This window comes from Pezoporus flaviventris, unplaced genomic scaffold (assembly GCF_033815535.1).
Source record: "Pezoporus flaviventris isolate CSIRO_AGI_PZ_B2104156 unplaced genomic scaffold, CSIRO_AGI_Pfla_v1 ptg000057l, whole genome shotgun sequence".
Classification (NCBI taxonomy): domain Eukaryota; kingdom Metazoa; phylum Chordata; class Aves; order Psittaciformes; family Psittacidae; genus Pezoporus; species Pezoporus flaviventris.
In genome coordinates, this window is record NW_026892605.1 from 3,007,962 (window position 1) to 3,035,593 (window position 27,632).

Below are 27,632 nucleotides of genomic sequence, written 5' to 3' on the forward strand. Positions count from 1 at the left end.
AAATTACATACTCTGAATATATACTAGATTTTACTGCTCTTCCAACTATATGCTGTAATGTGTCCATTTTTTACACCAAACATAGAAAGGGGCACCACAGCCTTCCCTTTAACTGCAGAGAAGCTGAGTGAGCTTGACATCCTATGGGAGTTGGTCAGGGCTGAACAGGATCATGTCCCTGTGCTGTTCTTTACTCAGAAGAAAAGGGTGCAATGAAAAGACAGAAGAGATCTGAAAGGCCATTTTGATGTTTTGCAGTGGGGATTTTTTTAGGGGACCACAGTTACATAGAGAAACAACCACAGCCAGGTTCACGGAACTTCTGTTGCTGAAAAGCCCTATCTGTGGTATCTAGGTAGCATTATAGCAATTGACAAAGCACCACAAAGCTGCTTTATATATTAAACTGTCAACCTTCAGATTTCCTGCTCTGGATGGTGCTATGCTGAAAGCAACTTGGAAGCCTGACAGTTTAACAGCAGCTCTGGAGTTAATTTCAGAGATGTTCAGATCTAGTATACTAGTTTAGATTCCTGTCTTCCTTCAGCTACTGGAAGAGCTACCATTTCCAGCTCATACTATTTTTTGGTCTTGAATGGTTTCAGGACAGTTTACAACAATATAGCTAACTCTGCAAAATCCGAGCTCCTAGGACAGATATCATTTCCTGAAGGTCTAAATTAGCTCAAAGAAGGTCATTATTATGCTCCCATGACCCTCATCCTACAACAAGGATGCAAACAAGAGCTAGTATTTTCAAAAGCAGGCTCTGCAGTTTCAATTCTATGAACATTGCCTATGACTAATGGTTAACACTGTGTCACAGTAGTGGCCAGACTCTTGGCATCAGGCAGCCCCTGCACTTGTGTGAGGAATTTCTCGGGCGCTGAAGAACAGTCCAACCTGGTTGTCCCACAGTCAAATGCCTGTTGTCCCAGGCTGCCCATGGGAGTCCTTGGATTTACCAAGAATATCAAATTACTGGCAAAGCTCTGTGAAAAACAGAGCAATCTTCGAATAATCATGCAGACCTCAGGATTCCCAAACCTTTTTACCATGAAATTGTTATTTCAGTCCTCCAGCCCAGTGGTTAGCCTGTGAAGTTTATTTTTACAAGAGAAAAGCATAAGCAGGTATTTATCAGAAGGCCAAGAAGAAATGATACCAGTAAGCATGCCAAAATGTAAGTTATAGTTCAGGAGAACAACAAGAAGGAAAAGACAGGTTAAGAAGGCTCCAAGTCCCAAATATGAATGTATTATTAGTTGCAAGATATAATTAGCTCTCCAAAAGGAAGGGTAGACTACTGTATTAATAAATATTTTGACAGGGAAATCTTCCCACCAGTTAAAATCTCAGTTCAGACAACCTCTAACAGAAAACTTCAAGAGAAAAGTACATCATACAGATTAGTTAGGTAAAACAGAAAAAGAATTAGTTAGGTAAAACAGAATGGCAATTTCACTGCCAATACATAAGCACAAGGAAAAGATAATGATTTTATTTGGGAAATGGAAGAAAGAGGGCTCAGGCAAAACATAGAACTTTCTCAGCTCCATCAAGGAGGAAATTTACCCATTTTGTGAAATCATTTATGTCTTTGAGGAAATAAATGTAGATATAAATTTGGATCTTTCAGCTTCCCAATGTTTTTATGTTTCCTTACGACTGTGTATTTAAGAAATATGACTGTCAGAATCTGACCTTTATGTGTCAGGCATACTTATAAATAATAGTATAATGTCTGAGTCAGTGAATACCCTGATAATTTGGAGTTTCCATTTAAGAAAAGAAAAACAGCTTACCATTTCCCTTCCTCATTTTCATACTGTTGGACGGTGTACCCAAACATGTCTTCCAGAGGCCCACTGAAGGTCATTGCATTTTTCACATCAACATTGGAAGAGCCAACGAGGTGAAAGAGAGCTTTAAAAAAAAAAAAAAGACCCCAGACTTTTCAGAAATCAGTGTTCAGTTATACTTAAGTGAGGGTACAAGACAGGGGTTGAAAGTGGCATATACATATGTATGCAGCTAAATTCAGAAATGTTAGCAACTGGACTTCTGTACCCAAAACTTATTTTGAAAAGTCCATCACTCATTGGTAAATCACAATTCAAATAATATTAAATAAAACATTATTACCTTTAAAAGTAAATATTTTTTTGTTACTTTTACTCCTTTTAGCTCCACACATTTCTAATATAAGTATTATACACAAAATGTTCCTTCCCTCATTCAAGGTAGTAGTTCTCAAATATTAATAAATTTGAGAATTAACTAATTTTCAACTGTTCGCAGAAGACATACACAGGAAAAGAATGTGGAAAAGCTTTTAAATGTATTTAATTTTAATCTATATTGGACAAAAAAAATATACAGTTTTCTCTTTATTCTATTGTAGAGTACTTGCAGACCTTTCGTATTTGGAAATGATTAAAATAAATTTTCAAAGCAACCAGGTGTTGTTATCTCAAATACACCTGTATGTGACTATTTGCAGAAATCCAACATTCACCCTCTTATGAAAAGTTTCTCTGCAACAGTGGTGTTGGACTATGATGAGATCAGCCATGAGAGCAGTTGCTTCTTCAGACTGATTTCCCACACTCTAAAGCTCAGTGACCCTCATCAGGGAAAATACTGTAAAAATATGGCTGTATAGCAAGTTTCAGAGAAAATGAGGCATCTGGGGTGAAAACTTCAGTTTGAAGCAATAATCATAAGCCACTGTGAGGCTTATTAAGAGGTCAAAATTACTATTTATGCATAAAAATAAGGCTAATCATCTTTATTTTTTTTCTTACAGTGATCTCTTCCATCTTTGTCTTGTTGAAGTCAGTTTCAAAACACACCACTGACTGCTGCTGCAGATCTATTTAATTCACAAGAGCCAAAAATTATTTAAATTTGTAGAACACCATGACTACTTAAAAACACAATTATACACAACTTCCATTTCATTTCAAAGAAGCATTTTATGGTAATTGGCTGACATTTAAAAGTTACATAAAAACAGCCAAATCCATAGTACTTGCTGCATGTCAAAGATCCTAAATAATGTTCAGTTACTAAAATAAATCTGGGTTATTCACCACTGAGATGATATTCTCCCAGAAAGCTTGTTACTATAATTAAGCTCCCAAGTGGTCAATGCTAATCCGTTTCTCTTAGCATCTTGCTTCCTGCTTAATGCAGCAAAATTATCACAGAAGACTATTTATCACTCAGTAGGCATTTCCAGTTTCACTGGACAGCCAAAAAGGAAAAGTTTCCTTTGTGTTAAAAATAACGCAAATGGAGGTTTTCCTCCTCCAGACAGTCAGGAAATATAAAGAAGTGAACAAACTAAAACAGAGTTTATTTTTATTCTTTAGAAAAGATTCATTGCAAGTGATAAGAAAAAATTCATGGCTGTTAGTCTGATGGGAAATAATTTGCCAGAAGAGTAATCCATGCATCTTTTGTCTTCCTTAAACATTTATGTTTAAAGAAATTCTGCTATCCCTGTTCATTTGCAATAGGCGTTTTCATCCTCTACTCTTGGTCATCAAAGCATAATTAAAATCAATAAAATAAATTTTAGAAAATTCACTTGTTAACTGGTTCAAATTTTTCCCCTTTTCTCACCTTACAATGATATTTGTAAATTATTATGATATGAAATACTAAAGGTCACAGATTTCAGCTCATCTGTTCCAATTTACTTTCCCATAAAGCCACAGAAGGTTGGACGTGCACTTCGTGTTTTGTAAACTTCAGCACAAGACAAGTTTTGTCACAATGATGCAATATTGACAACTCTTGTGATTTGCATGGTGCACTGACTACGCTAAATGGTCTCGAAGTTTCCTGAATCTGTTATGCAATATACTAGAATCTTGCCATTTAATGACTACACTTCATTAAAATGGAAAAGATAATCCTCATAAAATAAAGTTTGAAAATATGAAATGCTAAAGTGAGAAAACTAGAAGAGAAATAAAAAACGCCAGTTCTTTGCTACTAACCACCCAAATCCTTGTGCTTCTGAGGAAGGTTAAATTAGAACCAGCAATTATAACACATCCTAAAAAATAAAGCTAGAGGAATCCAAAGAAGCTAGATGGACCAGACTAGTCAGAAATAAAAAAAGAAGCGACTCCATACAGTAAGGAACATTACCAGTAGACTTTGCTGACAAGGTCTACTTGTCAAGATCCTTCGTCAACAATGTCGTTTTGGTTGCTAAATGTTACATATTCAGTGAATAACTGAGTAAGCTAGTGGCAGACAAAACCACTGCAGGTTTACAAACTATGCAGAGCACACATCTGGTTCAGGAAATCCCCTCAGCTGGAATTATTTGGAAGCTGGGAAAGGAATATTATATATGCTTGCTCAGTTATTTTTGTCTCTGGGTATCAGCTTACATGTACTCCTGAAGACATGATACTGAGCAAAAACCAGCTTTGATTTAATCCAGGACGGCTATCCTTTTGGTGTCTCATCTTCTCATTCTATCTTAGCTGGAAATCAGATGCTTTGAAGTTTGACTTCATACACAAACTCTGGGGCATATTTTAATAAGAAAATGCATTACATGACCTTCTGTAGCTTCCATGTGCTATGAAACATTATGAGCATAAAGCTTTTGAATAAAAGTAAGGGCCATGATAAGCAGTGTAAGATTAACTTCTTATAAGTAGTAGATTTAAAAGTATCATACTACATTTTCCACAGATTCTGTAAAAGGAAATGTTAATAGTCAGATCTGCATATTTAGATCTGCAGGTGGTAAATGGAGTGAGTGGAGTTTACAGTGACCCACGATACACTGGTAACTAACAAAAATCTACTGGCTTATGGCAAACCTGGCTTTTACGTTTTGTTTCATTCTTCAGTACCGAAGAACATTGTGCATAAGCTGACGATTCAGAACATTGAAAAAGATCACTGATTGTGACTATGAAAATGATACTTTGTATTAATAACAATACCTAGCTTACACTCCTCCAAACTTCCACTTCCAAAAATGCATGCATTCTCATGTGTTCCTAGGAAACTTGTGTATATGAATTAAATACCATTGGCAAAAGCAGTGGAAAAAGAAGAGCTACAAGGAAATTAAAGAAGTTTCTATTCAGACATGGGGATTAAGGAAAAAAAAAATTTTTTTTTTTGGTAAGGTACATGGTATTAGACTATATATTTAATCACAATTAATGTAGATAAATTAACACTATTTTTTCAGACATGGATGACTAAACCGATCAGAATGACTAAAATACAGATCAAAAATTCAGAATATGAATGTTTAACAGAGGATAAAACTGAAGTTCCAGCTTTTAACTTCATGTTCTACAAGAAACAAGGCACTGTAGAAAACCTGGGACAATGTCCCTCTCACTACCAACTTAAACTGAGAACACTAGCTGATACGCATGCAGGACTGTTTGTTGAGCACAGTTTGTACCTATACGTCAAAGGTTGACACTCAGTCACCAAGACAACAACCCAAATAGTTCTATTACAGACTCAAGAGTAGTAGCTCATACTTGTCCAGTAGCCACTAATAAATTTTTTTATGTTTTATTTAATGAGATCTTTTAACCAAACGTTCGTGCTGTCTGCCTTGTTATTCTTCATGCAAAACTAGATTTCCCTGGGACTCAACCATGTGTATTGCCTGGCTACTCTAACATTTGCAAACAGAGAACTGCAGAATAGATTCCCTCACTTTCCTAAAACAGATGGGTATAAACATAACCCAAAATGGAGAACAAAGCTGAACACCTGGCTATTTACTGATGGAAAATAGATCACCACAAGTCACGACAATAAATGACATAATGAAGATTGATTTAGCCAAGAGAAGAGAGTAAATTCAGTTAGGATATTTTATCTGTACATGGTCTGTAGCAAAAAACAATTGCATCCTCTACAAATTGTGGTTATCCTGAATATACAACTGTTTTTTGCAAAAAATGTGAAAGGACAAATTTGCACTTTGTACTGAAGAGGGCTCACACGCTGGCTGCATCCCACTTTTCCCCACCAGCATGTGGTCAAAGTGGTATTTTTTGTTCCATTTGACACCTACTGCTCTAGCATTTCAGGTGTCCTTACCAATTTCCTCTGCATTTTGACAAACAAAGGGGGTCTAAGTGCAATCAAGGAGAACAACAAACCAAGTAGAAATGTCTCACAAAAGTATGCACAACTGGAAAACATTGGAAAACTCAAAAAACCCTGCTTCTACCCTGGAAAATAAAAGGGGATAGAGAAACTGAAGCTGACGACTAACATAAGATAAAACTATTAAACGGAGTTCTCATATAGCTGGACCTCTTGCAAAAATAAATTTTAAAAATAAATTTTAAAAAATGTCTTGTACAGTACATATTACAACCAGTGATGCTGTGAGGATATTTTAAAGACCTGCAAATGACAAAGGAGTGCAATATAGCAACAAGGAACAGTGAATCTAATCAAAATGTGGTACTAGGAAGGATGTCCTAGTTTAAAAGGCAATAACTGATTGCCTTTAAAAGTCTTTTATGTTTATATTGTAAAAGACTACCTGTCTCTGTTGTAATCCTAGAAGGAAGCAAACACCATGAATGTAAGCAATTGGGACCCTCATTGAGGGGAGCAGGACTGAGAGCACTGGCTTGGTCTCCCACAAAAATGTATTTTCAAAATGGTGACAAACAATATCATCCTCTTCAGTCAGAAAACTGTCACTTCAGGAAACTAATACCACTGCATGCTGGCCCTTGCAAGCCTGTGCTGCTGCTCTCAGCTATCTGGAATCAAGCCTGCACCAGAGAACAAACTGTAACCTTCAGCAAGTGCAGCACTGAGCCTCAGCAAATAAAACCTCCTGAAAAGTGCATCGTTTAGCGACACCATGGATTTAGGTTCAGGACTGCATCTGGATGGTAGCAAAGGAAGATTAAATGTGCATGTGGTTGCAAAGATGTGCCTTTAAAAACGCTATTTATGAAATCACGGCTCAAACACGTGAAAGTGGATTTTCTTCACATTTTATTTTTTGCTTCATTTGCTATAATGTCACTGCAGAATCATACCATCTTGTCTTATGAGAAGCAGATTTAGTCACAGACATCCCCAGTGGAAGAAAATACGACAGCATGGTACAATTGCCATCTGTGAGGCTGGGGGGCCACAGTGCTCTGGTCTTATAGCGGAAGGCCATGGAGCCTGTGGTAGGAGTTGCTGCTGCATTTAGTACTGCTTAGCTAAATATCAGCGCATCTGAAGTCAAACTGTATATAAAAAAAAAAGTTTCAACTTCTGAAATTACTACTTAAATCAAGCCTTTTATTTTTCAGGGCTACAAAAGAACCTTTGTGTAATTTTCCCTCTAGCATTTTTTCCTTAATCTTTAACCTTTGAAGAGCAAAAGACTGACTTTCTGGCACAAGACCAAATAATTAAGAAAAAAGACTTCTTATTAAAAATATATAAATATCCCCAAAAGACCAAGAAATATGTTCCAAATTCAGTAGCCACATGCTTTTCAAAACCAATTAAGTGCTTTGTACAACCCATTGAAGAAAGCTGTCTTTGCTGTTTTGTACTAAATAATTTGTACTGGAAAATAGCTTTATAATGCGGTGTCAAGCCTGAAAATATACTGAATAAATGCTTTGTAATGTGGCTCCAAATGAGTAACACAATGCAACATGCAAAACTTTTGGAAGTGCAATTGCAGAGACCTAGAATATATGCCCCTCTCAGTTCATAGCCATCAGAATATAACTATTATGTTCAAAGTTTGGAAAGTAGTCCTCTCATCAGCGCAATCCTTAGCACTCTGCAGTTTCTCACAGAAGGGAGAAAAAGCCTTAGAAATATTCAGTCACATACAGAAAACTGTGAGGTCAGCTACTTGACTTGTACAGATATACAGAGGCTTAGCAAATTTAGAAGCTTGATGGAAGTGAAACAACTCCTAGAAAATGTTTCAGCTTGTCTTCAGTGATCTCCAGTCCACATTTTGGATGTAGTTCTTTCATCAACATTTAACTCCAGTCAAGTCCCTACAGTCTTTATGTTCCCATGTAGGCCCACCTTCCTTTTCTATCAAAGACCATTTCCTCCTTAATATCCCACTGTAACTGTTGTTTCCTACCATCTAGCTTTATCGATAAGCCCCCAGGACGCTTCACCTCTTGACCTTTTTTTTGAGACAGAAGATATTTATAGTCATCTATAATTAACTCAGATTCCACACAGAAAGATTTGCTAAAATGAACCTGTACATTATTTTCTTACATAAAACCCAGAAGCTTAAGGAGTGAGATTAATTTCACACAAAAAGTGATTAAACAAGGACTCTTTAACCTAAAGAAAACCAAGTTCTTCACAATTCTCTCCAAAACTGCTCATGGACCTGTAGGTTTAACTCTGCACAAAATTCCTCTAGGTTGGTAAGAAGAGTCAGGTATGTTTCAGTTGTTTTCTACTTGCTCAGACACATCGGATGCCAGTTTTGCAGGCTGACATCCCGCCACTGTAAGCTTTCCACTATGCAGACTTAGTGAAAGCAGCATGGGAAGCCAGGTATAGCTACTGCTGTACCTTCCAAAACTGTAAAACCCTCAGCAAGCCCCAAAGCCATTTCTTCAGTACTGATTTTTCATTTGACTTCACATTGTTAACTGGACTGCTTTTCCTATGCTAATTAACCTACTTTATATATTTCCAATTAATTTTGTTTCTCTTAGGCTAAGTGAAAGGCCAAGCAGATCCCATGAGAATCTTACAATTTCTTTTAAACAAGCATTAAGCTGAGTATCCAAAACATTATCATTCTTATAATCCAAATTAATTCCTAAATATTTCTAAGCGTTCTTTTCAGATTTTCAAAGTAATTAAATTATGTATCACTTGCTTAATGGGAGGAAGAAAACCCAATCATTTTTCAATTCTTAAGCAAGTAGCTCCCATACTTTTCTAGTACATATAACTAACATAAACAACTTCAAGCAACAGTTCCTTTAACATTATGCCACAATTCAGTCCAAGAAACAGCTGGATTGTGCGATAGGGAGTAGAACTGGTTAAAACAGTCAGCCCATCAACAATAATACCTGGTTTAAAAAAATGATATGACCATCCTTACGCAGAGACATCCTATCTTGGTTAATAATCAGTTAAATGCATTTTTGAAGCAGAGATGTATTTTACAATATCAGAGCTGAAGCTCATGATAAAAGCATGTGAAAGCTTGTACAAATCCCTCTGAGATTTTGAGGCAGAGATGTAGTAATGTTCAATAGTAAGTATAATGCCTACTCTCCATTCAAAGGAGGTTTATTTTGAGGAAAGGGAGACTGGTGACTTTTGTCATTATGGAACATGGCCTAAAATTTCATAATTACACAATAAAAATACAGGATTAAGGAAAAAGGACCGAATACTCATCACTCTGGCAAATCCTGTGAGTTGGAGGAAGTTACTACCTGTCAGTATTCAAATGTGAATTGCAAATGCCACTGTCACCATAATTTTCATAGAATCATAGAATTGTTAGGGTTGGAAAGGACCTTAACATCACCTAGTTCCAAACCCCCTGCCGTGGGCAGGGACACATTACACTAAATCATATCACCCAAGGCCTCGTCAAACCTGGCCTTGAACACTGCCAGGGATGGAGCATTCACAACCTCCCTGGGCAACCCATTCCACTGCCTCACCACCCTCACGGGAAAGAATTTCCTTCTTATATCCAATCTAAACTTCCCCTGTTGAAGTTTTAACCCATTACCCCTTGTCCTGTCACTACAGTCTCTAATGAAGAGTCCCTCTCCAGCATCCCTATAGGTCCCCTTCAGATACTGGAAGGCTGCTATGAGGTCTCCATGCAGCCTTCTCTTCTCCAGGCTGAACAGCTCCAACTTTCTCAACCTATCTTCATACAGGAGGTGCTCCAGTCCCCTGATCATCCTCATGGCCCTTCTCTGGACTTGTTACAGCAATTCCGTGTCCTTTTTATGTTGAGGACACCAGAACTGCACACAATACTCCAGGTGAGGTCTCACAAGAGCAGATTAAAGGGGCAGGATCACCTCCTTTGACCTGCTGGTCATGCTGCTTTCGATGCAGCCCAGGTTACGGTTGGCTTTCTGGGCTGCAAGCACACACTAATGGCTCATGTTCATTTTCTCATCGACCAGCACCCCCAAGTCCTTCTCCACAGGGCTGCTCTGAATCTCTTCTCTGCCCAACCTGTAGCTGTGCCTGGGATTGCTCTGACCCAGGTGTAGGACCTTGCACTTGACATGGTTAAACCTCATGAGGTTGGCATCAGCCCACCTCACAAGCGTGTCAAGGTCCCTCTGGATGGCATTCCTTCCCTCCAGCGAATCAACCAAACCGCACAGCTTGGTGTCACTGGCAAACTTGCTGAGGGCGCACTCAATCCCACTGTCCATGTCAGCGATGAAGATGTTGAACAAGACCGGTCCCAGCACCGATCCCTGAGGGAAACCACTCCTTACTGGTCTCCAGCCGGACATTGAGCCATTGACCACAACTCTCTGTGTGCGGCCATCCAGCCAATTCTTTATCCACCGAGTGGTCCATCTACCAAATTGATGTCTCTGCAATTTAGAGACAAGGATGTCATGTGGGACAGTGCCGAATGCTTTGCACAAGTCCAGGTAGATGACATCAACCGCTCTACCCCTGTCCATCAGTTCTGTAGCCCCATCATAGAAGGCCATCAGATTGGCCAGGCAGGATTTCCCCTTAGTGAAGCCATGCTGGCTGTCACCAAGCACCTTGTTGTTTTTCATGTGCCTTAGCATGCCTTCCAGGAGAATCTGCTCCAAGATTTTGCCAGGCACAGAGGTGAGACTGACTGGTCTGTAATTCCCTGGGTCATCTATTTTAAGTTTCTTTTAAATCCATGCTTTGCCCTTTGTTTTCTCCTGGTCAGCTAACAAGCTATCTTCAAAGAATAGAATAAAAATATTCTGTCTAAAAATCAGAGAAAACTGCCAAACATTGCAAATTAATGCACTTCTGAGAGAGGATATTCTCACTATACTGCTATTTACACATAACATAGTCTATTTTCTTTTAAGAGAATGTGAAGCATAGCACCAATAACCTCAAACAGACTATGGGATCTGTCGACACTTCTCAGTCTACCCCAGCAAAACTAAAATCAACAATCTATAAAACACCCCAGGACAGAAACTCCTGAATATTCTGGGAAATGCAGTAACCTGAGAACTGTTGCAAAAAAACGCCCAACTGAAAACTCATGTTATTATATCCCTACAAGGATGAAGGACAACAATTTTTTTTTTTTTTTTTTTTTCCCTTCCTGACTTGGTATCATTTGTCATTAATTTTCCCCCCAGTTGTTTTCAGGGATTGTTGGGCAATTTTCTCAAAGGACAGCAGTCTTAAGGCTAGTATCAGAGTGGAAATGCTTTGGTGGCAATAAAGGCTTTCTGAAAGGCAGCAACTTTTTCCATTTCTTTACTTCACAATGGCTATAAAGTGCTGTCTTTCATCACCTTATACTGAGTATAATCATTGGCTCACTCTCAACCGAACCGTTTTAGGCTTCAAGAAGAGATGAAATCCTCCAAAAGGAAGTGCAAATATCCTGATATGACCCTCTCACACCCAGCTAGCCAGAACACCACAGAATTTAAATCTGAGCCAGTTTTTATGTAGTACATCAAAAACATATGCAGCCAACATGCATGCTAAAAGCCAACAGTTCATATGTCTATAAAATGCAGGCATATCAATTCAGCTCTGATTCAAGAAACTGTAGTAAGTGCAGTGGAAGGGAAAAGACAGAAGCTTACAAATATCTATCTTGTCCTTTAATGCCAAACAAACTCAGCTACGCAGTGATTTGGGAAAAAAAAAACAACAAAACAAGCACCTATAATAATTTTCACTGGAACACAATAGAACATCTATTTTCTGTACTTGAGCCATCTTTTAGTAGAGTAAAAAGGGAACCACTATTTTGCTCCAGTTTCTTATGTCATTGCTACATAAAGATGAACTCCGTATTTCCCTGCTTACAATATGCACTTCCGTACTGCAGCAGGGACTTGAAAACTCTTAAACTTTGAACTGCTTCGTAGCACAAAAACTACATTATTTTTCAGACAAACTCATTATATAAATCTAAGAGGTTCCAGCAAAATGTAAATCAGGATATTTATAAAACTGAACTCCATTTAAATGATACAGGGGCATGCTACAATAGTCTAAGATAGAAAACACTTTCACAAACGTAAGTATCTTAGTAAAGTTTAAACTGGCAGTTTTCTGACAGCAGAACTGGAGAATAAGGGATGAAACCTACTGTTGCTAAAAGCAAATTTTGAATGGTTTAAAAATGCTTGAGTTTAGACTGAAAAATAAAAAAGAACCACTGTCTTAATAATTCTTTCCTACTGCATATGTTTATTTTTTGCAATGAAGCAATTGTATTGTTGATAATACTTTTCAAGATGTTTTTAAATTTTTTTTCTCCTATCAGTAACTAGAAATATGCCTCCCATGAGAATATAGCTGATAAGAGATTGCCACAACCAGTAATGGAAAATAAGTCGCATATTCTTTGAAATGCTGGAATTCCACCATGAATGGTCCCCAGATGCCAGCGCTCTCACACTGCAAGGTCAGAAGGAAGTGCCTCTTCATCCCCAACTGCACAGCAGCAAAACGCCCTCAGGGAATACCAGCTTGTCCTGCAATAGCACCGGGTAGCTGACATTGCCTGTTTCTACAGATCAGCTGTGACCTGCACACTAGCAAAACCCTGAACTTGTCTCAAGCATGTATGTACCAGCATGGGTAATCACGGTATCAGTTCTCTACCAAGACACACATAGCTTTTCTGGTTTGAAATTTATGAGTGGTCACTGCTAAAAAAGATAATCCTCAGCTGGAATGTCTCCTTACTCATTTCTACTGATAAATTGTTAACTGTAGTAAGAAATCTGGGGTTTTATTGCACTGGACAGTTTAAATATAAGTAAATATATTTTACATTTTTAATTGAGAAACCCAAGCAGACAAGAATGTGGGAGGGACTGAAAATGACCACAGTGGTCATTAAATCCAATCTTCAATGAACATAAACAACCACAAAATAGCTGCCTAAACCAGGAAGGGCTACAAAACCTACCACCACATACACATCATAAAAGACACTGCACTCAAAGAAAAACTAGAGATTAGGAATACAAAAGTTAGTTCATTTGGACAACAAACCCCCTCAAAACCAACTGGTATTGCACTAGGCAATTCACAAACTGCTGCTATGCACATTGATTTACTTTAATCAGCTTTATTCATTTCACTAAGAAAATCACAGGGGCGTTCACAGGCTTGCCATTTTATATGTTAGTAGGTAAACTCCAGTCTGGCTGTGAAGATAGTTTACAGGCAACAATTAAAACTGAACTTCCTGCAAAGGCACTCCTGTACCAGTAAGTCAGTAAGTGACAGACAGCGTCCACTGAAGACCATCAGAAAAATTGACAAAGCTAAAATGCCAGGTTCACACCAGCATCATTCAGTTGAAATGAGAATGAAATATAACCCTCTAGTGTATGTTAGAACCTTGATCCATGAAATAATCAGATGTGTCGCACTTCATGCGGAATGTCATCTACCATTGTCATTTCACAGTACAGTTTGGAAAACAAGCTGATTTTTAAAACTGCAGTACAATTTTATGGGGATTTAATATTCTTCTTCTATGTTGCATATTTTCATAATCAAGATACTTTTTCTTTAATTAAAAAAACTAATGAATTATCCAAAAGCCCATATATCACTATGAATTATCAATATAGAAAAAAAAGGGAAATATAACCCCCATTTTCAAGAAGGTGAAAATGGACGATCCAGGGAATTACAGACCAGTCAGTCTCACCTCTGTGCCTGGCAAAACCTTGGAGCAGATTCTCCTGGAAGGCATGCTAAGGCACATGAAAAACAACAAGGTGCTTGGTGACAGCCAGCATGGCTTCACTAAGGGGAAATTCTGCCTGACCAATCTGATGGCCTTCTATGATGGGGCTACAGACCTGATGGACTGGGTAGAGCAGTTGACGTCATCTACCTGGACTTGTGCAAAGCGTTCGACAGTGTCCTGCATGACATCCTTGTCTCTAAATTGCAGAGACATCAATTTGGTAGATGGACCACTTGGTGGATAAAGAACTGGCTGGATGGCCGCACACACAGAGTTGTGGTCAATGGCTCAATGTCCAGCTGGAGTCCAGTAACGAGTGGCATCCCTCAGGGATCGGTGCTGGGACCGGTCTTGTTCAACATCTTTGTCGCTGACATGGACAGTGGGATTGAGTGCGCCCTCAGCAAGTTTGCAGATGACACCAAGCTGTGTGGTTCAGTTGATACGCTGGAGGGAAGGAATGCCATCCAGAGGGACCTTGACACACTTGTGCGGTGGGCTGATGCCAACCTCATGAGGTTTAACCATGCCAAGTGCAAGGTCCTACACCTGGGTCAGAGCAATCCCAGGCACAGCTACAGGTTGGGCAGAGAAGAGATTCAGAGCAGCCCTGTGGAGAAGGACTTGGGGGTGCTGGTCGATGAGAAAATGAACATGAGCCATTAGTGTGTGCTTGCAGCCCAGAAAGCCAACTGTAACCTGGGCTGCATCGAAAGCAGCATGACCAGCAGGTCGAAGGAGGTTATCCTGCCCCTCTACTCTGTTCTCCTGCGACCTCACTTGGAGTATTGTGTGCAGTTCTGGTGTCCTCAGCATAAAAAGGACATGGAATTGTTGGAACAAGTCCAGAGGAGGGCCGCGAGGATAATCAGGGCACTGCAGCACCTCCTGCATGAAGATAGGCTGAGAAAGTTGGGGCTGTTCAGCCTGGAGAAGAGAAGGCTGCGTGGAGACCTCATAGCAGCCTTCCAGTATCTGAAGGGGAGTTATAAAGATGCTGGGGATAGACACTCCATTAGAGACTGTAGTGACAGGACAAGGGGTAATGGGTTAAAACTTAAACAGGGGAAGATTAGATTGGATATAAGGAAGAAATTCTTTCCTGTGAGGGTGGTGAGGCACTGGAATGGGTTGCTGAGGGAGCCTGTGAATGCTCCATCACTGGCAGTGTTCAAGTCCAGGTTGGACAGAGCCTTGGCTGACATGGTCTGGTGTGAGATGTCCTTGCCCATGGCAGGGGGGTTGGAACTAGATGATGTTAAGGTCCTTTCCAACCCTAACTATTCTATGATTCCATAATATTGAATACCAATGCACTGAAAACTTAAGCATAATAATAATATGCATCATCGACCATATCTACTAATTTTTAAAGCCTGACACTTAAGTACCAGTAAAAGCATAAGCACCTCGTTTGCTGCACCATTAGTGTAAGGATTTTACTGGTAAACCACTTGATAGCAGTATGGAATTAATCCCAAGTCTTTTTACTGTAACTGTTCTTTTCTACTAGTCAATAAACAATTCAGGGAAATTTGGAATTAGCCATGAAGAGCATAAAAGGAAGGTGTGTCGTCCCCCCCCCCCAAATTTAAGCTGGGCTCTAGAGGTAGAAAACATCCTGTTTTTTGATGCAGTTTAAGATAAGGCTTTCTAAATGAATTACTGGCACTAATAACATTTCCCACCCACAGCATATGAAGTACACTTATGATTTTAAGATACCGGTTCAGCTCAGGCCTGTTCGGAAAGTATACTGGTACTACCAGGAGTTCATAAAGACCCTGCTACTCTTTTTTTCAAACATCTACATCAACTTCGCAGAAGTACCATGGAAGCTTAACACTGAGCAAATTTTAGTTTTCTATGTAGATGTGACTTCTCCAGGCTAAATCGATGTTTGCAAAGCTAAGGTCAGTTCTGGTGTTATTTAAGAGTGACTCAGTCTTCTGAAGTTAAAGGGAGCTGCAAATGTTAAAAAAAGACCTCCTAAAAGATCACAAAAGAACCTCACGCCAGTACCTTATATCCCGCAATACTCCTTTTGCAAATACATGCAACTGTATCATTAACATCAGGCTTTATGCAAGTTGCACCTTAACTACAGTTTCAGCATAGAGAGTGGCAACAGATCACTTACAGCTTTTGCTTCCAGCCCAGCTGTGAGGAAGCACAGCAGGGCTGATGCTGCACTCTCCTTTTTATTCTTCTTTGGTCTACAGCTCTTTGGATACTACAGCTGCTTTTGAAACACTTTTCCAAGCTGTGCCAATATACCCAGAGGACCAGCTCAGAGCAGGTCACTTCAGAATTGCTGGAGAAAACATGCTTTGTAAAGGAAATACATTTAATTATCAATGACTTGAGTCTGATGCTTGTTTACAAATAGAACACTGAAAAATTATTTTTTTAATAGATCTGTTAAGCTCCTAAAGGACATCAAACTTGCAGAGAATGAAAGAAAAGTATTAGTTAAAGCCATATCAACTACCTAACCTAAGCACCTCTGCACTGGCTAATCCCTGTTTGACATAGTCAGGACTGCAGTGAAATCTGGTGTGCCTGTGGAGATGTGGCACAAGTTTATGTACTAAGAATTGGACTGATATAAACAGGACAACATAATGCTTCACTAGAGTAGGAGCAGTAAGCGCTCTGCTTCTGTTCATAGGGTACAGGATTTCTAAACTGATTCCTATCTATTGCTGGCAACTACATCATATTTCTCAGAGTTAACAAATTCCATATAAAAGCAACCTTTTGCTCTGATTTTTCTGATTAGCAGGGTGTTCCAACTTCTCATTTTTCCAGTAGTAGGAACTTTCTGCTCTCCAACACACATTTATTTCGTGCCAGTTCTTATGTCAAAATAAAAGTGGTTACGCTAGAAAAAAGTAGTTTTTAAAGTGTTCTAGATGTAAAAGTGAAAACTTCATTTTCAAAATACATTCTTTCAGTGACAATTACAGTACTCTCCCTGGCACAAAAAAACCTCAACCAACCAAACAAAAAAAACAAAAAAGGCTAGAAAGACAAGTCTTCAAGATTAGGAAAGGTCAAACTTAAAGTTGTCAGTATTAATTGTCAACATTAATTTTGCTCTTTCTGAACACTTCAAAGGACTTTTGTCTCACAACAAAATACACAAGACTGTGCCAGCAGACCTGGATAAAACATATGCAGATGGCTTGAAATTGTTTAAGCAACTGTAAATCAACCTCCCATGCTTGACTGTATATTAATAAATCAAAAAAATCAATCTGTATTAATAAAAATCAGTTTTAATAACTGATTTCTGAGGCCTTCACGAGAAAGTCTAAAAACTTGCCACATGACTGACTTGTCTTACTAATCTGGTTGTATTAAAAAAACAATGCTTTAGTTGAAACAACCTAAAATGCTTTAGTTAAAAGTCTGAAACACTTAAACCCCCCCCAAAACCTTTTAACATTATTTTTTCTGGCTTTCTCTTACTGTTTCTTCTTACTAAACATCCCCTCAAAAACTGGAAGGTTTATTTCTAACAGCTTATGTTGGTTTTGGTGGGTTTATTTTTTTTAATATCCGACTAGAAATTTTTCCTTTGCTTATCACACTGACTGCAACCCAGCACATCAAGGTGTTTGTTTCATAGTACTTTTGAAAAAGAAGGCAGCTTTCAGACAGGTATAAAAGGAATATTATCTTTCTCAAGCCTCAAGGCACACCAGTGACTCCACATGCGACATTTGTGTAGCAGGCCTGTAAGAAATGACTTTCTCCATATTGACAAGATTAGCAAGACCTCAATATCTCAATTTCAAGCCACAGCTTCAGGGCTCCCTCCTCTCGGATACCAGCTTAATCACAACAGCTGGCATCTTACCCTCAACTGAAGATGAATTGTTAGAACTGAGGACAGATACTTCAAACATCCACTGCACCTCTTATTGTGGAAAGTCACATGCCCAGCACATCATCTTATGTTTTCCATTGAGCCATAGCTTTTCATCTTTCCTCATGGCTCTGGAACTTGGAAAAGCTCCTTCATGAGGCAGCTGCTCCTTTTCTGCCTCTCATCACTGCCATCCCAGCTGCTCCTAGGTACAGCCTTCCAGCATGGAGAGCTGGTGCTCCATGTTCTCCCAGCACTGTATCTGAAAAAAGTCCCTTTCAGCATCTCTTTGCCATCCTATTGCAGAACAGTGATTTCCACTCAGGAAAGGAGTAAATTATATGCAGTAAACCAGTTCTCTTTACCAAAGGGTGTGGAAGTGGTCTCATGACAACTATTCTGGTAAGATAAACAAATGCAATTAATTAATTTATCTCACACCAGAACTGAAATACCTGTACCAGTATATACAGGTCACCTACACCTGGTGAAGTCACCAGACTGAACACTGCAGGTCAACAAAAAGGCAGTTCTCTTCTGCAAAACCTACTAGAGCTTTCAGAAACCACTAAAGATGACACTCATGAGCATTCAACAACCAACTATTAGGCATCCTACATGTAGTACTTGCTACCAAGACTCTCCTTCTCGAGGCCAGAAGACAACTATAAGCTTGATTCCTGAGTCATTCCTTCAACTACCAAAGCAATTACAAGAGAAGTTAAATTAGCTTTTTTCTTTCACATGAATATACATTCTTTGAGGATACCACATCTTTATACACACATGCACGCACAAACACACATATATCTTTACAGACATCTTGTGTTTCATTTCTTTGTTCTTAAGTCCTTCCAGTAAAAATCAGCTAAAAACATTTGTTCTAAGTAAAAGTCTTAAGGGTTTGTATTAAGGCTGCATGGGAAATAATCTCCCTTTCGTCAAAAGTAGATTAGCTTGGCTAACAGTAGGTCCGAAATCTTCTTGAATCATGGAACCCTACTCAAGGGCTTTCTTCTGAAACATGAAGAATACAGCTGGAGTGTGCTAGCTAAGCACAGTCCCAGCTTTCAATCACTGTGCTGTCCCTTTCAGATCAAAAATCTGAAAGTTCTCTCCCATATCCCAGGAGACATCATATCTAAGTCATTCGCTGTTTACCTATCTCAGCCAAAATATATTTTCTTATACAATGTGGAACTGCACTTAACAAAGACACCGACAGAGAGCAAGCAACTTTAGCCTAGTATTAACAATGAAACAGAAAATAGTCTTAAGCTTTTTATCTTCTTCTCTCCCATATGACTCCTTAAACTCCTAGACTTTTTTCACTATTATAGGCTTGGCTTTGAAAAGAAATTCCACTTTGGATCAGAGAAAAAATTTCCAATCAAGTCTGGTATGTACATTCCTAAAATGGGGGATTGGTTTCAACTAATTTAACATTCTGTAATGGAACAGCTATTTTGTCAGAGGATTCATGATGAGCTCTAATCTGACTTCTAAGTCATTATCAGAGCAACATGACAGTAATTACATTAGCTGTGAACACAGCATTTCCCAAAAAGAGGGCAATAAATTAGAGATCGATATAGCAAAATCTGACAAGAGCTGGCAGAGCCTGAAAGCTGCTGCTTCATGTTGCATGTCCCAGAAGACACTGACTTGGAAGCAAGAACTGCTCTGGTATCAGTCCCCTCTCTGTTTCTTGTACAGCCCTCAAGTAGGACAAGAGGAAGAACTCTTTTTAGACAACAGAATAAACAAACATGATTTCAGAGACCTTTTCGTCACACTCTATTTTAGGCTGAGACACCTTAGGAGACTTTTTTCACAGAAAAGCTATATGGAATTTATAAACCAGTCAAGTTCAGAAGTTCACAGAGAATATGCGCTACAATTTGGTTCTTAGACTGGAGACATTTATTTCCTTTATATTATGTACCATGCAAGCATTCACCCTCAAATTGGTGTCAATGCCCTGTGCTTGAGTCAAGCGTAAAAAAAGTAGCAGGACTAAACATTACACTTATTACGCAAGTCTTTGGGCAACTGTAGCACAAGAAGCTCCACAGCCTATGTTTACTCTTTGCACTTCTGAAAAAGACCTGGCTCAGTCCAAGTCAGACTCTGAATTAAGAATTCAAACAATGGTTACATATTTTCTTAACTCTAAATTGGCAAAATAATGAGTTTGAAAATACGAGTTTTCTGCATGAAACCTGAATACAAGAGTCTCTGAAAGCAAGTTGTGGCCATTATATGAGCAACACTACAAAATAATCTAGTACAATGCCATGTCTCTCTTCTGTTCCCACCATCTACTAAATCAAAATGGAGAAATCCTAAGTTCTAACTGCATCAAAACTTTAATCATTCACTTGTTCAGTATGTAATAACATATTGAACAACAACCGAGAATCCCAGATCTGTATCATGCCCCACATTAACACAGCTTGAAGAAACGTTTCATAGTCATCAATCTGAACCATCTCAATTGCACCTACCTCTACATTTTAAGAACTTCATTCTAAGATAAACATTTTAACTTACCTTTAAATAAAAAAGGGAAAAAAGGACATAGATAAGTAGTTTTCTTAAGTCCCTCTGTTTCTTTGCTATTACATGTCTTGCAGGAATTCCAATTTTGGGTTACAAACAAGGATTCTGAATTGCAGTTTTGCATTTTAAAAATTGCATTCTTAGATTTTTTTGTAAAAGCAATGGACCACACACAGCACAAATGTGGCTTCAAGTAAAACAATAGCGTAAACTTTCCAAGAACGCTGCTTCCTGCAAAGCTAGACATCTATTCCTTTGTGAAACAGGCTTTTCTTCTTTACAAAGTTAGAGATATGAAAATCTGAGAAAAAAATTACTGGACTGGGTGACTAGAAAAGATCACATGCATGAGTGCACCATTTATTCCCACTTTGTCTCTATGAAACTGGGCACATTTGCTGGATGGATAAGGCAGCCTCAGAAAGGAATTAGAGAAGCTTAAGCTACAAATCAAACAAGAATGTTGCTATAACACACCCTCACAGAAAATGGAAAACCAAGGTCAGCAGCCCAGAAGTTAAACTGAGAAATTTAAAAAGGGCAAGTAAGACGGGTTTAATGTTCAGGGCTACTTAACCTTTGAGAAAGAAGTAGTAAAGGAAAATTATTTAAGACATTCACATGATTTTAAAAACATCATGCTAGTTATCTATCAAATTAAGCTGAAGAGCTATGGGCTTTTGTTACACTGGTGGCCAGGTAGTGGCCAAAAAATCATTTATTACCAGTAAGAGGGTAAAGACAGGAGGAGGGAGATGAGGAATTCCCTAGGTTAGATACTGTAAAATGCTTCACAGTTTTACTGAAAGGTTTTTTAGTTTTGCTTTGTAACTAGAAGGATTATTTTGGTCTGTTGCTGAAGTTGACCTCATGTTTTGCAACAAAGTTGGTAAACAACCACCAAAAATACTATGTAGTAATTGAACTTAAATCAAAAAGATGACAAAACTAACTAATTGGGGCCTTCTCCAAGTATGAGTTTGCAAGAGGAGTTTTATGACCTAAATCAATTAATTTATTTGAATCTTTGAAGAGCACAGCAGGGTTGAGGATCAGGCTGATTTCAGTTTTCTTCCTCCAGGATGTATTCATTTACTTTGAAAAATGAAAAATGGAAAGGTAAACCATGCTACTAATTCACAAAATTTGTCAGAACATAATCAGAAAATATGTTGAGATACTGTTCAAAATTACTAAATACTTCATGGCGCAAGTGAACAATTTTCATGCTGTGGACAGCTTTTAGCTCATGCATGTTTACTTCCAAAGACACACAAAAAAAATTTCCCATGGCTTCAGCACTTCCTCATTTGATCTGCAGATAACATCCATCTTCTGTGTAGGTGTTATCTACACACAGATATTAAGGGCTGTCTTAAGCAAGCATTTTTGTCAATACGGACTTCTCTTAACTATTCAAAATTCCTTTAAATGTAAAAGATACCAGCAACCCTGAAACTTTGCCAGGTCAAGCATCTGCAACTACTGAACACAGACTACTTTCAATACCAAGCCCCTAAGCTGTTTCCTGAAACAGGAAGCATTTGTCTACCTAGTGACTTTATATTTATTTTATTACAAAAATGCTTACCAAAAAAGAAAATCCCACCCTTCCATACTATGGGCAACTAAATGGTTTTTTTTTTTTCTTTCACTGGCTTAATGCCATGGCAGCAATAGCTAAAAAAAAATTAAAAAAAAATAAATTAATAAATTGTAAACTCAGTGCAGGATTTTAATTCTTAGTGTAAATAATTCAGAGAATCACTGTGAACATACTTTTTTCCAGATGTTTGCTATTACACCTAGAAAAAAAAAAATCAAACCCAAAAAGCAGCAAAACGGCTGCTTTTTTCCTTGGAGACACTACCACAAGCACAAAACAAGACTTGTAGAATTTTCATTGTAACCTTATTATAGTGCACTGCAAAAAATCTTCAGAATTTTTTGTTTAAATTGTAATTACCATCTCATAAAATAGCAAAACATTCTACAGCCAAGGAACAGTTCAATTTGTCTCTCAGTTTACTGAGAATTAAAACCAAGAATCCCCTGGGGTACTACAATTTTGAATGTAAGTATAATTTGTGTGCAATTGCAACAAATGCACATTACTTAAAAGAAGGGAAACACTAGCATACCGGTCTATTTTAAAGAAATTAAACCCATAGTTTAGACATTATGAGTCTGATTGAAGCCATAATTTGCTTACCTAAGTAGCATTTGAAGGTCATATTATTTTACCTGCTTCATATGTTCTTTATATTTAACTCTGTACATAGCAGGAATCAGGAATTTCTAGCTGGCAAATCTACCTAGGCATATTAAAAAAAAAAAAAAAAAGAAATTTAACCAGTCCTAACTGCTGAAGGAAGCCTGCCTGAGCACCTTATGACTTCTGGCATTCAAAACCATTCCAGACAAAAAACATAAAGCTAAATAATATATCTGCACAAGCTGACTCTAAACAACCATCTTACTGGGCTTGTCTTCAGTGAGAGAAGAATCAAAGTGGTAAAAGTCCAGCTCTAATTTAAGTTCTGCTCACGCATTCCTTACAGACTCTTTGTATGATGGGGAAGATAGCTTTTAACTCAAAAGTACTTCTCTATAAAGGAGTGTAGGCAGATGTTTCAGCTAGCAAAAGATAGTATCAAATTCACAGGGCTGGCACCCATCAGCATACGGGAGTACCATTAGAAATGCTTTTCCTAAAATTATTCCACCCAAAGTCTTAGTGCTTTTCATCTTCCATTGTTTTGTCCATTTCCATATTCTGCAAGTATTCCATGGCTTGCTTAAATGAAATTTAATTTTGGCAAGTCTTTCCTGCTCCCCCTCTCCCATCACATTTAAAAAAGGAATGCCTAGCTACATATACAACCTACACCATAAAGCATTGGTTTAAACTGAACATATTTCAGAATCTGAAAGTAGATTATGCTTCCTCAGTCTAAAATTTATAGTCCAGTAAAGAAACAAAACTCACAGTAGCTCAGTACTTTGAGCATATCAAATAACTAGAAAAGTAATTTTGATTTTTCCAGTTCTCATTACCTTAAGCTAAAGTTAAATGTATAAATCTTTACCTCTGTATCACAGCTTACGTATGTTTTTAAAGAGGTTCACAAATAGAAAAATATCAGATTATGAACTATTTCCTATCAGAAGATTCCCCATGTAAACTAGGGCCCTGATTTTGTAAGCCTTTTCATATACCTTGTCAGAACTAGGTGCTAAAATGCAAATTTGAGAATACAGTCAATTACAAGATACACCATACCTTGCTAGCCTCCAAGACAATCTCCAAAGGTAACAGCATTCAGAAAGACAATCAAAATCGGTGCACTGAGATTCACAGTTTGTCTTGCATCTACTATGATATTAGGAAGGAAGTGGTTAATTTAAAGGGTCTGGTTTGTGAAAGATTGTTTCAAGTGTTTTACAGGAGTATTTAAGTGGTTAGACGCATAACACCACAAAACCCCCTACAGATTTTGTTGATCCCATTCCTTTGCCACATCTTAGGAAGAATGCTGAATTCCCAAGAAGATCAAGCACAGCTCTCCTGGGTCTTGCATGAAGTTTATATTTGTTCTGCAATACTCTTTTCAAGCACTTGAATAGAAATAGACGGTCTGACATATTTTCTTCCTCTTAGTTTATTATCTTTTCATACACATTCCAAAACACTAAGCTGCCAATCTGCCTCAACATACAGAATGAGCAACTTTGGGGAGTCAAATCAGTTTCTTGTACTGCTGGAGGTCCAAGGTGTAGCTTGCAAAAACAGCCAGCTCTAATGCACAGTATGCCAATAATCATTACCACAGAACCAATAATCATTATGCATTAGTGTGCTGAGCAGAGCTATGTACTGTACAAAATACCATCAAAAACTTAAAATTACATGTCATTACACATCTGCACACCATATTTAGGAAGGGAGAGCCTTTAATGCCATTTCAACATGACTTGGAAATGAAGTCACTGTTATCAATCCTCTTCAGAGCTAGATTCATCTTCCTGGTCAGAGAGCTCAGCAACAGGAAAGCGCAGAATGGCTGCCACCCCTGTCAGCTGGCCAAGCTGCTCTCCAGACACATGAAGGCTGGAGAAAATGCGTACTGTGCCCATGTTTTCCCGTACGCTGTCTACCAACTTAACATATCGAGCACGTGTAGCCACATCCTGGTGCCGAAAAAGCTCATCACTGATCAGCAAGGTATCGATGGCCATAGCTTCATTGGCCTTCTCCACTTGTTTTACACCATAAAAAGCCCGGTCAGGCTCATGCTGCAGCATTTTATAGAAGTCATCTAAGGCTTTGACCTCACCAGCTGCCTTAGTGTCAGACAGACGGCTAGTTACAGCTGGGTCGCAGAGGGCTTCCTTCAGTGCGTATTTGTGTCCTGAAGAAGAATGGACCTAAGGTAAAAAAAAGTCAAAGGTTTGGTTGTTTGGTTTTATTTGGTTTGTTTTTTTTTTAATATAAAGGACATTTTTATTAGCCAATCATAAACAACTTCCACTATATCTCTTTCTTGAAACCTACCTGATTCTTTTCTTAAAGGATCTTTCCTGCAACCCAAAACATGTGTCTAATCCCTTAAAATATATTTTAAGAAGTGCAGGGAAGCTGCTCCTCTTATTCAAAGCCTGGGTTAAATATGCAAGCTATTGCAGATAGTCCCCAAGCTACTTGAAACTACTATGAATTAAGGTTTACAGACCTTCTTTTTAAAACATTCAAGAAGCAGAAGACCTCTAAACACTACTGACATAAGTACAGAAGCATCAAGTTTTGAAAAACTGCATAGCTACTATGCTTGCTAAGCTGTGAAGTACATTAAAACTTTTCACACTTACTATTATCACTTTGCTATAAATGCAAAAGGAGGCTTCTTGGTGCAATGTGTCTTCTACATAACTGTGACCATTGCGCACTGGGACACAGCTCACTCTACTCTCCCCTGCCAGCCTTTCGCAAGTGTAAATTACAAGCCAACTCAAAAAACTATTCTAGTATCCTTATGAAAAGGAAAACTTATTTTAGGCTCCAAGTTTGCCTATTCCAATGACAGGCAAAAAACCCCACTCAACCAATGATATGACTAAGGAAGAGGAAGAAATGCTATGGTCTGCAGAATATTTAACCATGCAGTACAAAAATAACAACAGAACTACTAAACTATACCACAACTGTGTAAGTGGTAAAAAAAAGGTTTTTTAAAGAAAAAGGTTTTTAAAAAAGCTGTCATTTTGCTTTGTCAAAAAGCAAAAAATATGTATGATATACAGTATGTCAGTTTAACACTACAGTTAAATTGTTTCCCAACTTTTATTTCACTCTTAGTTGAAAATGAAATATGTCTTTATACAGTGCATGAAATATTTAATACTTTCTCTACTTCATATTAAGATATCCTAAGGTATCCTAGAACCATCCCTGTATCTTGCATAACTACCTTACAGTTTGGGAGGCATGAGAATAATTTCAATAATTTTCTTATGATGCTCAGACATGAATTTATTTTCTCAAGTTTATTATTTCCCATCACCCTTGTAATGATCTTCTATTATCAAAGGCAGCTCTTAAGCCTTTCTACCCACTCTGAAGACTGTTTAGCTCCTTACCTGTAAGAACTTGGATCTGTTCTCCAGCAGAAGCTTGTTGTCAGTCTTGACTGCCTGCTGAAACATGTAGTCACAAAACTGCTCCCGCACGAAGCCTGGGCTAGCCACCAGTACACACTTCACCACCTCAAAGTTGATATGCCGCTGGATGGCTTGCATCACCTGCTCGTAAAACCTCTCCAGGGCTCGGTCGTGCTGACTGCAGTTCCCTTTCCGCTTGCGAGGGATGTTCACCTCCACCTTGGCACGGGTAAGCGTCATGCTTGGAGTGACCAGGCAGACGTTAGCCAACCCCTCCTGCATGACCACAGCTGCCACATCAGCGCTCCACGCTGGATCGCAGGCCTGCTCGATGCGCTCCAGCACCACACTGTCCCACTGCTTCTTTGCCAAAGTGAACTGCCGGTTGGGCTCCAGCTCGATGGTGTGGTAGGCCCCCATCTTGACATACTCATTCTCTTGGATGTTAGTGCCCTTGACCCGCAGCTGGCAAGCCTGCGAGTCAAAGTCGATGGCCTCCACACAGAGGGTAAGGGTGGTGCGGATGCGGTTGCTGCCCACGCTGCCCGTGGATGACTCGGTCTGCACTTTCCGAATGGTGGAGGCCCGCAGGCTGTCACCCACCTGCAGCAGATTGTAGGTGTGCCACATGTCCTCGGGCTCCTCGGGGATCAGCGTCACCTGCCCCGCATTGTCCTTTTCCAGGTCCTTCCTCACCAGCTTCATCCTGGCGGTCCCTTGCGCCGACAGGTCCCCACAACTTTCCCTCAGCGGCAGCGGCCAGCGGTCCTGTCCCGGGAGGCCTGACGGCGGGACCCGGCGGAATCCGCACACTCCCGCTAGCTGGCTGGCTGGCTGGCTGGCTGGCTGGCTGGCTGGCTGGCTGGCTGGCTGGCTGGCGGGCGGCCTCCCTCAACCCGTGAGGTACACCGGCCTGCCACACACCCGCGGCAAAGCCTAGGCCGAGCCTGAAGTGCGGCGGCCCCTCGGAACACGAACAGCCGGCCTCCCGGCGAGCGTGCGCAGCACTCCGCCGTCCCACGGCGCATGCGCACAGTCAGTCCTCATCAGCTCCGGCTGGCCGCGTACGGGCCCAGCCGCTTACTATTTGCGCTGGCACGCATGCGCACGGGTGTTTCCCGCGTGCCTGTGAGTAGGAGTGGTGTCTGAGGCGCGTGTGGGGTGCTGAAGTGGGGGATGCCGCAAGTCGGGGGTGTCGCAGGCTCGGAGAGCTCCGCGAGAAACTTTGTGCGGCCGGGACTAGAAGCCGTCCGGATGCTCCCGTGTGTTGTGGGCGGGCTGTGCCTTGGTGTGGCCTCTCTTGAAGGCGGCGGGGGTAGGGGGTGTGTCGGAGCCTGCAGTGGTCCGTCCGCGATTCAGACTTACAGAGGTTCCTTACACGTCCCCTTACGTTGGAGAAGAGAGGAACATCCCCAAAACTAAGTAGTTGTGGAAGGTGATGGCTACAGACCGGGAACGACGGGACGGGTAAAAGGGCGCGGCAGTGCAGCCGCGGTGCCTCAGAGCCCGGCAGGGCCGGGTGGTACCGGACAGCGGCTGGTGCGTTCCAGCGAGGAGAGCAAA

At 39.6% G+C, this 27,632-nt stretch overlaps 1 protein-coding gene across 1 annotated transcript in view; it reads right to left on the bottom strand.

The window, feature by feature from the left end:
- The window catches only part of LOC133277530 (integrin alpha-1-like), a 65,741-nt gene extending 38,887 nt beyond the window's left edge, over positions 1–26,854 (bottom strand). Inside the window, exons 1-3 of the mRNA XM_061469420.1 lie at positions 26,049–26,854; positions 24,749–24,839; positions 1,806–1,926 (exon numbers count right to left, since the gene is read on the bottom strand). Coding sequence (XP_061325404.1) covers positions 1,806–1,926; positions 24,749–24,839; positions 26,049–26,774 — 938 coding nt within the window. The 5' untranslated portion in view covers positions 26,775–26,854. The remainder of the gene's footprint in view (positions 1–1,805; positions 1,927–24,748; positions 24,840–26,048) is intronic.
- Positions 26,855–27,632: the final 778 nt, after the last annotated feature.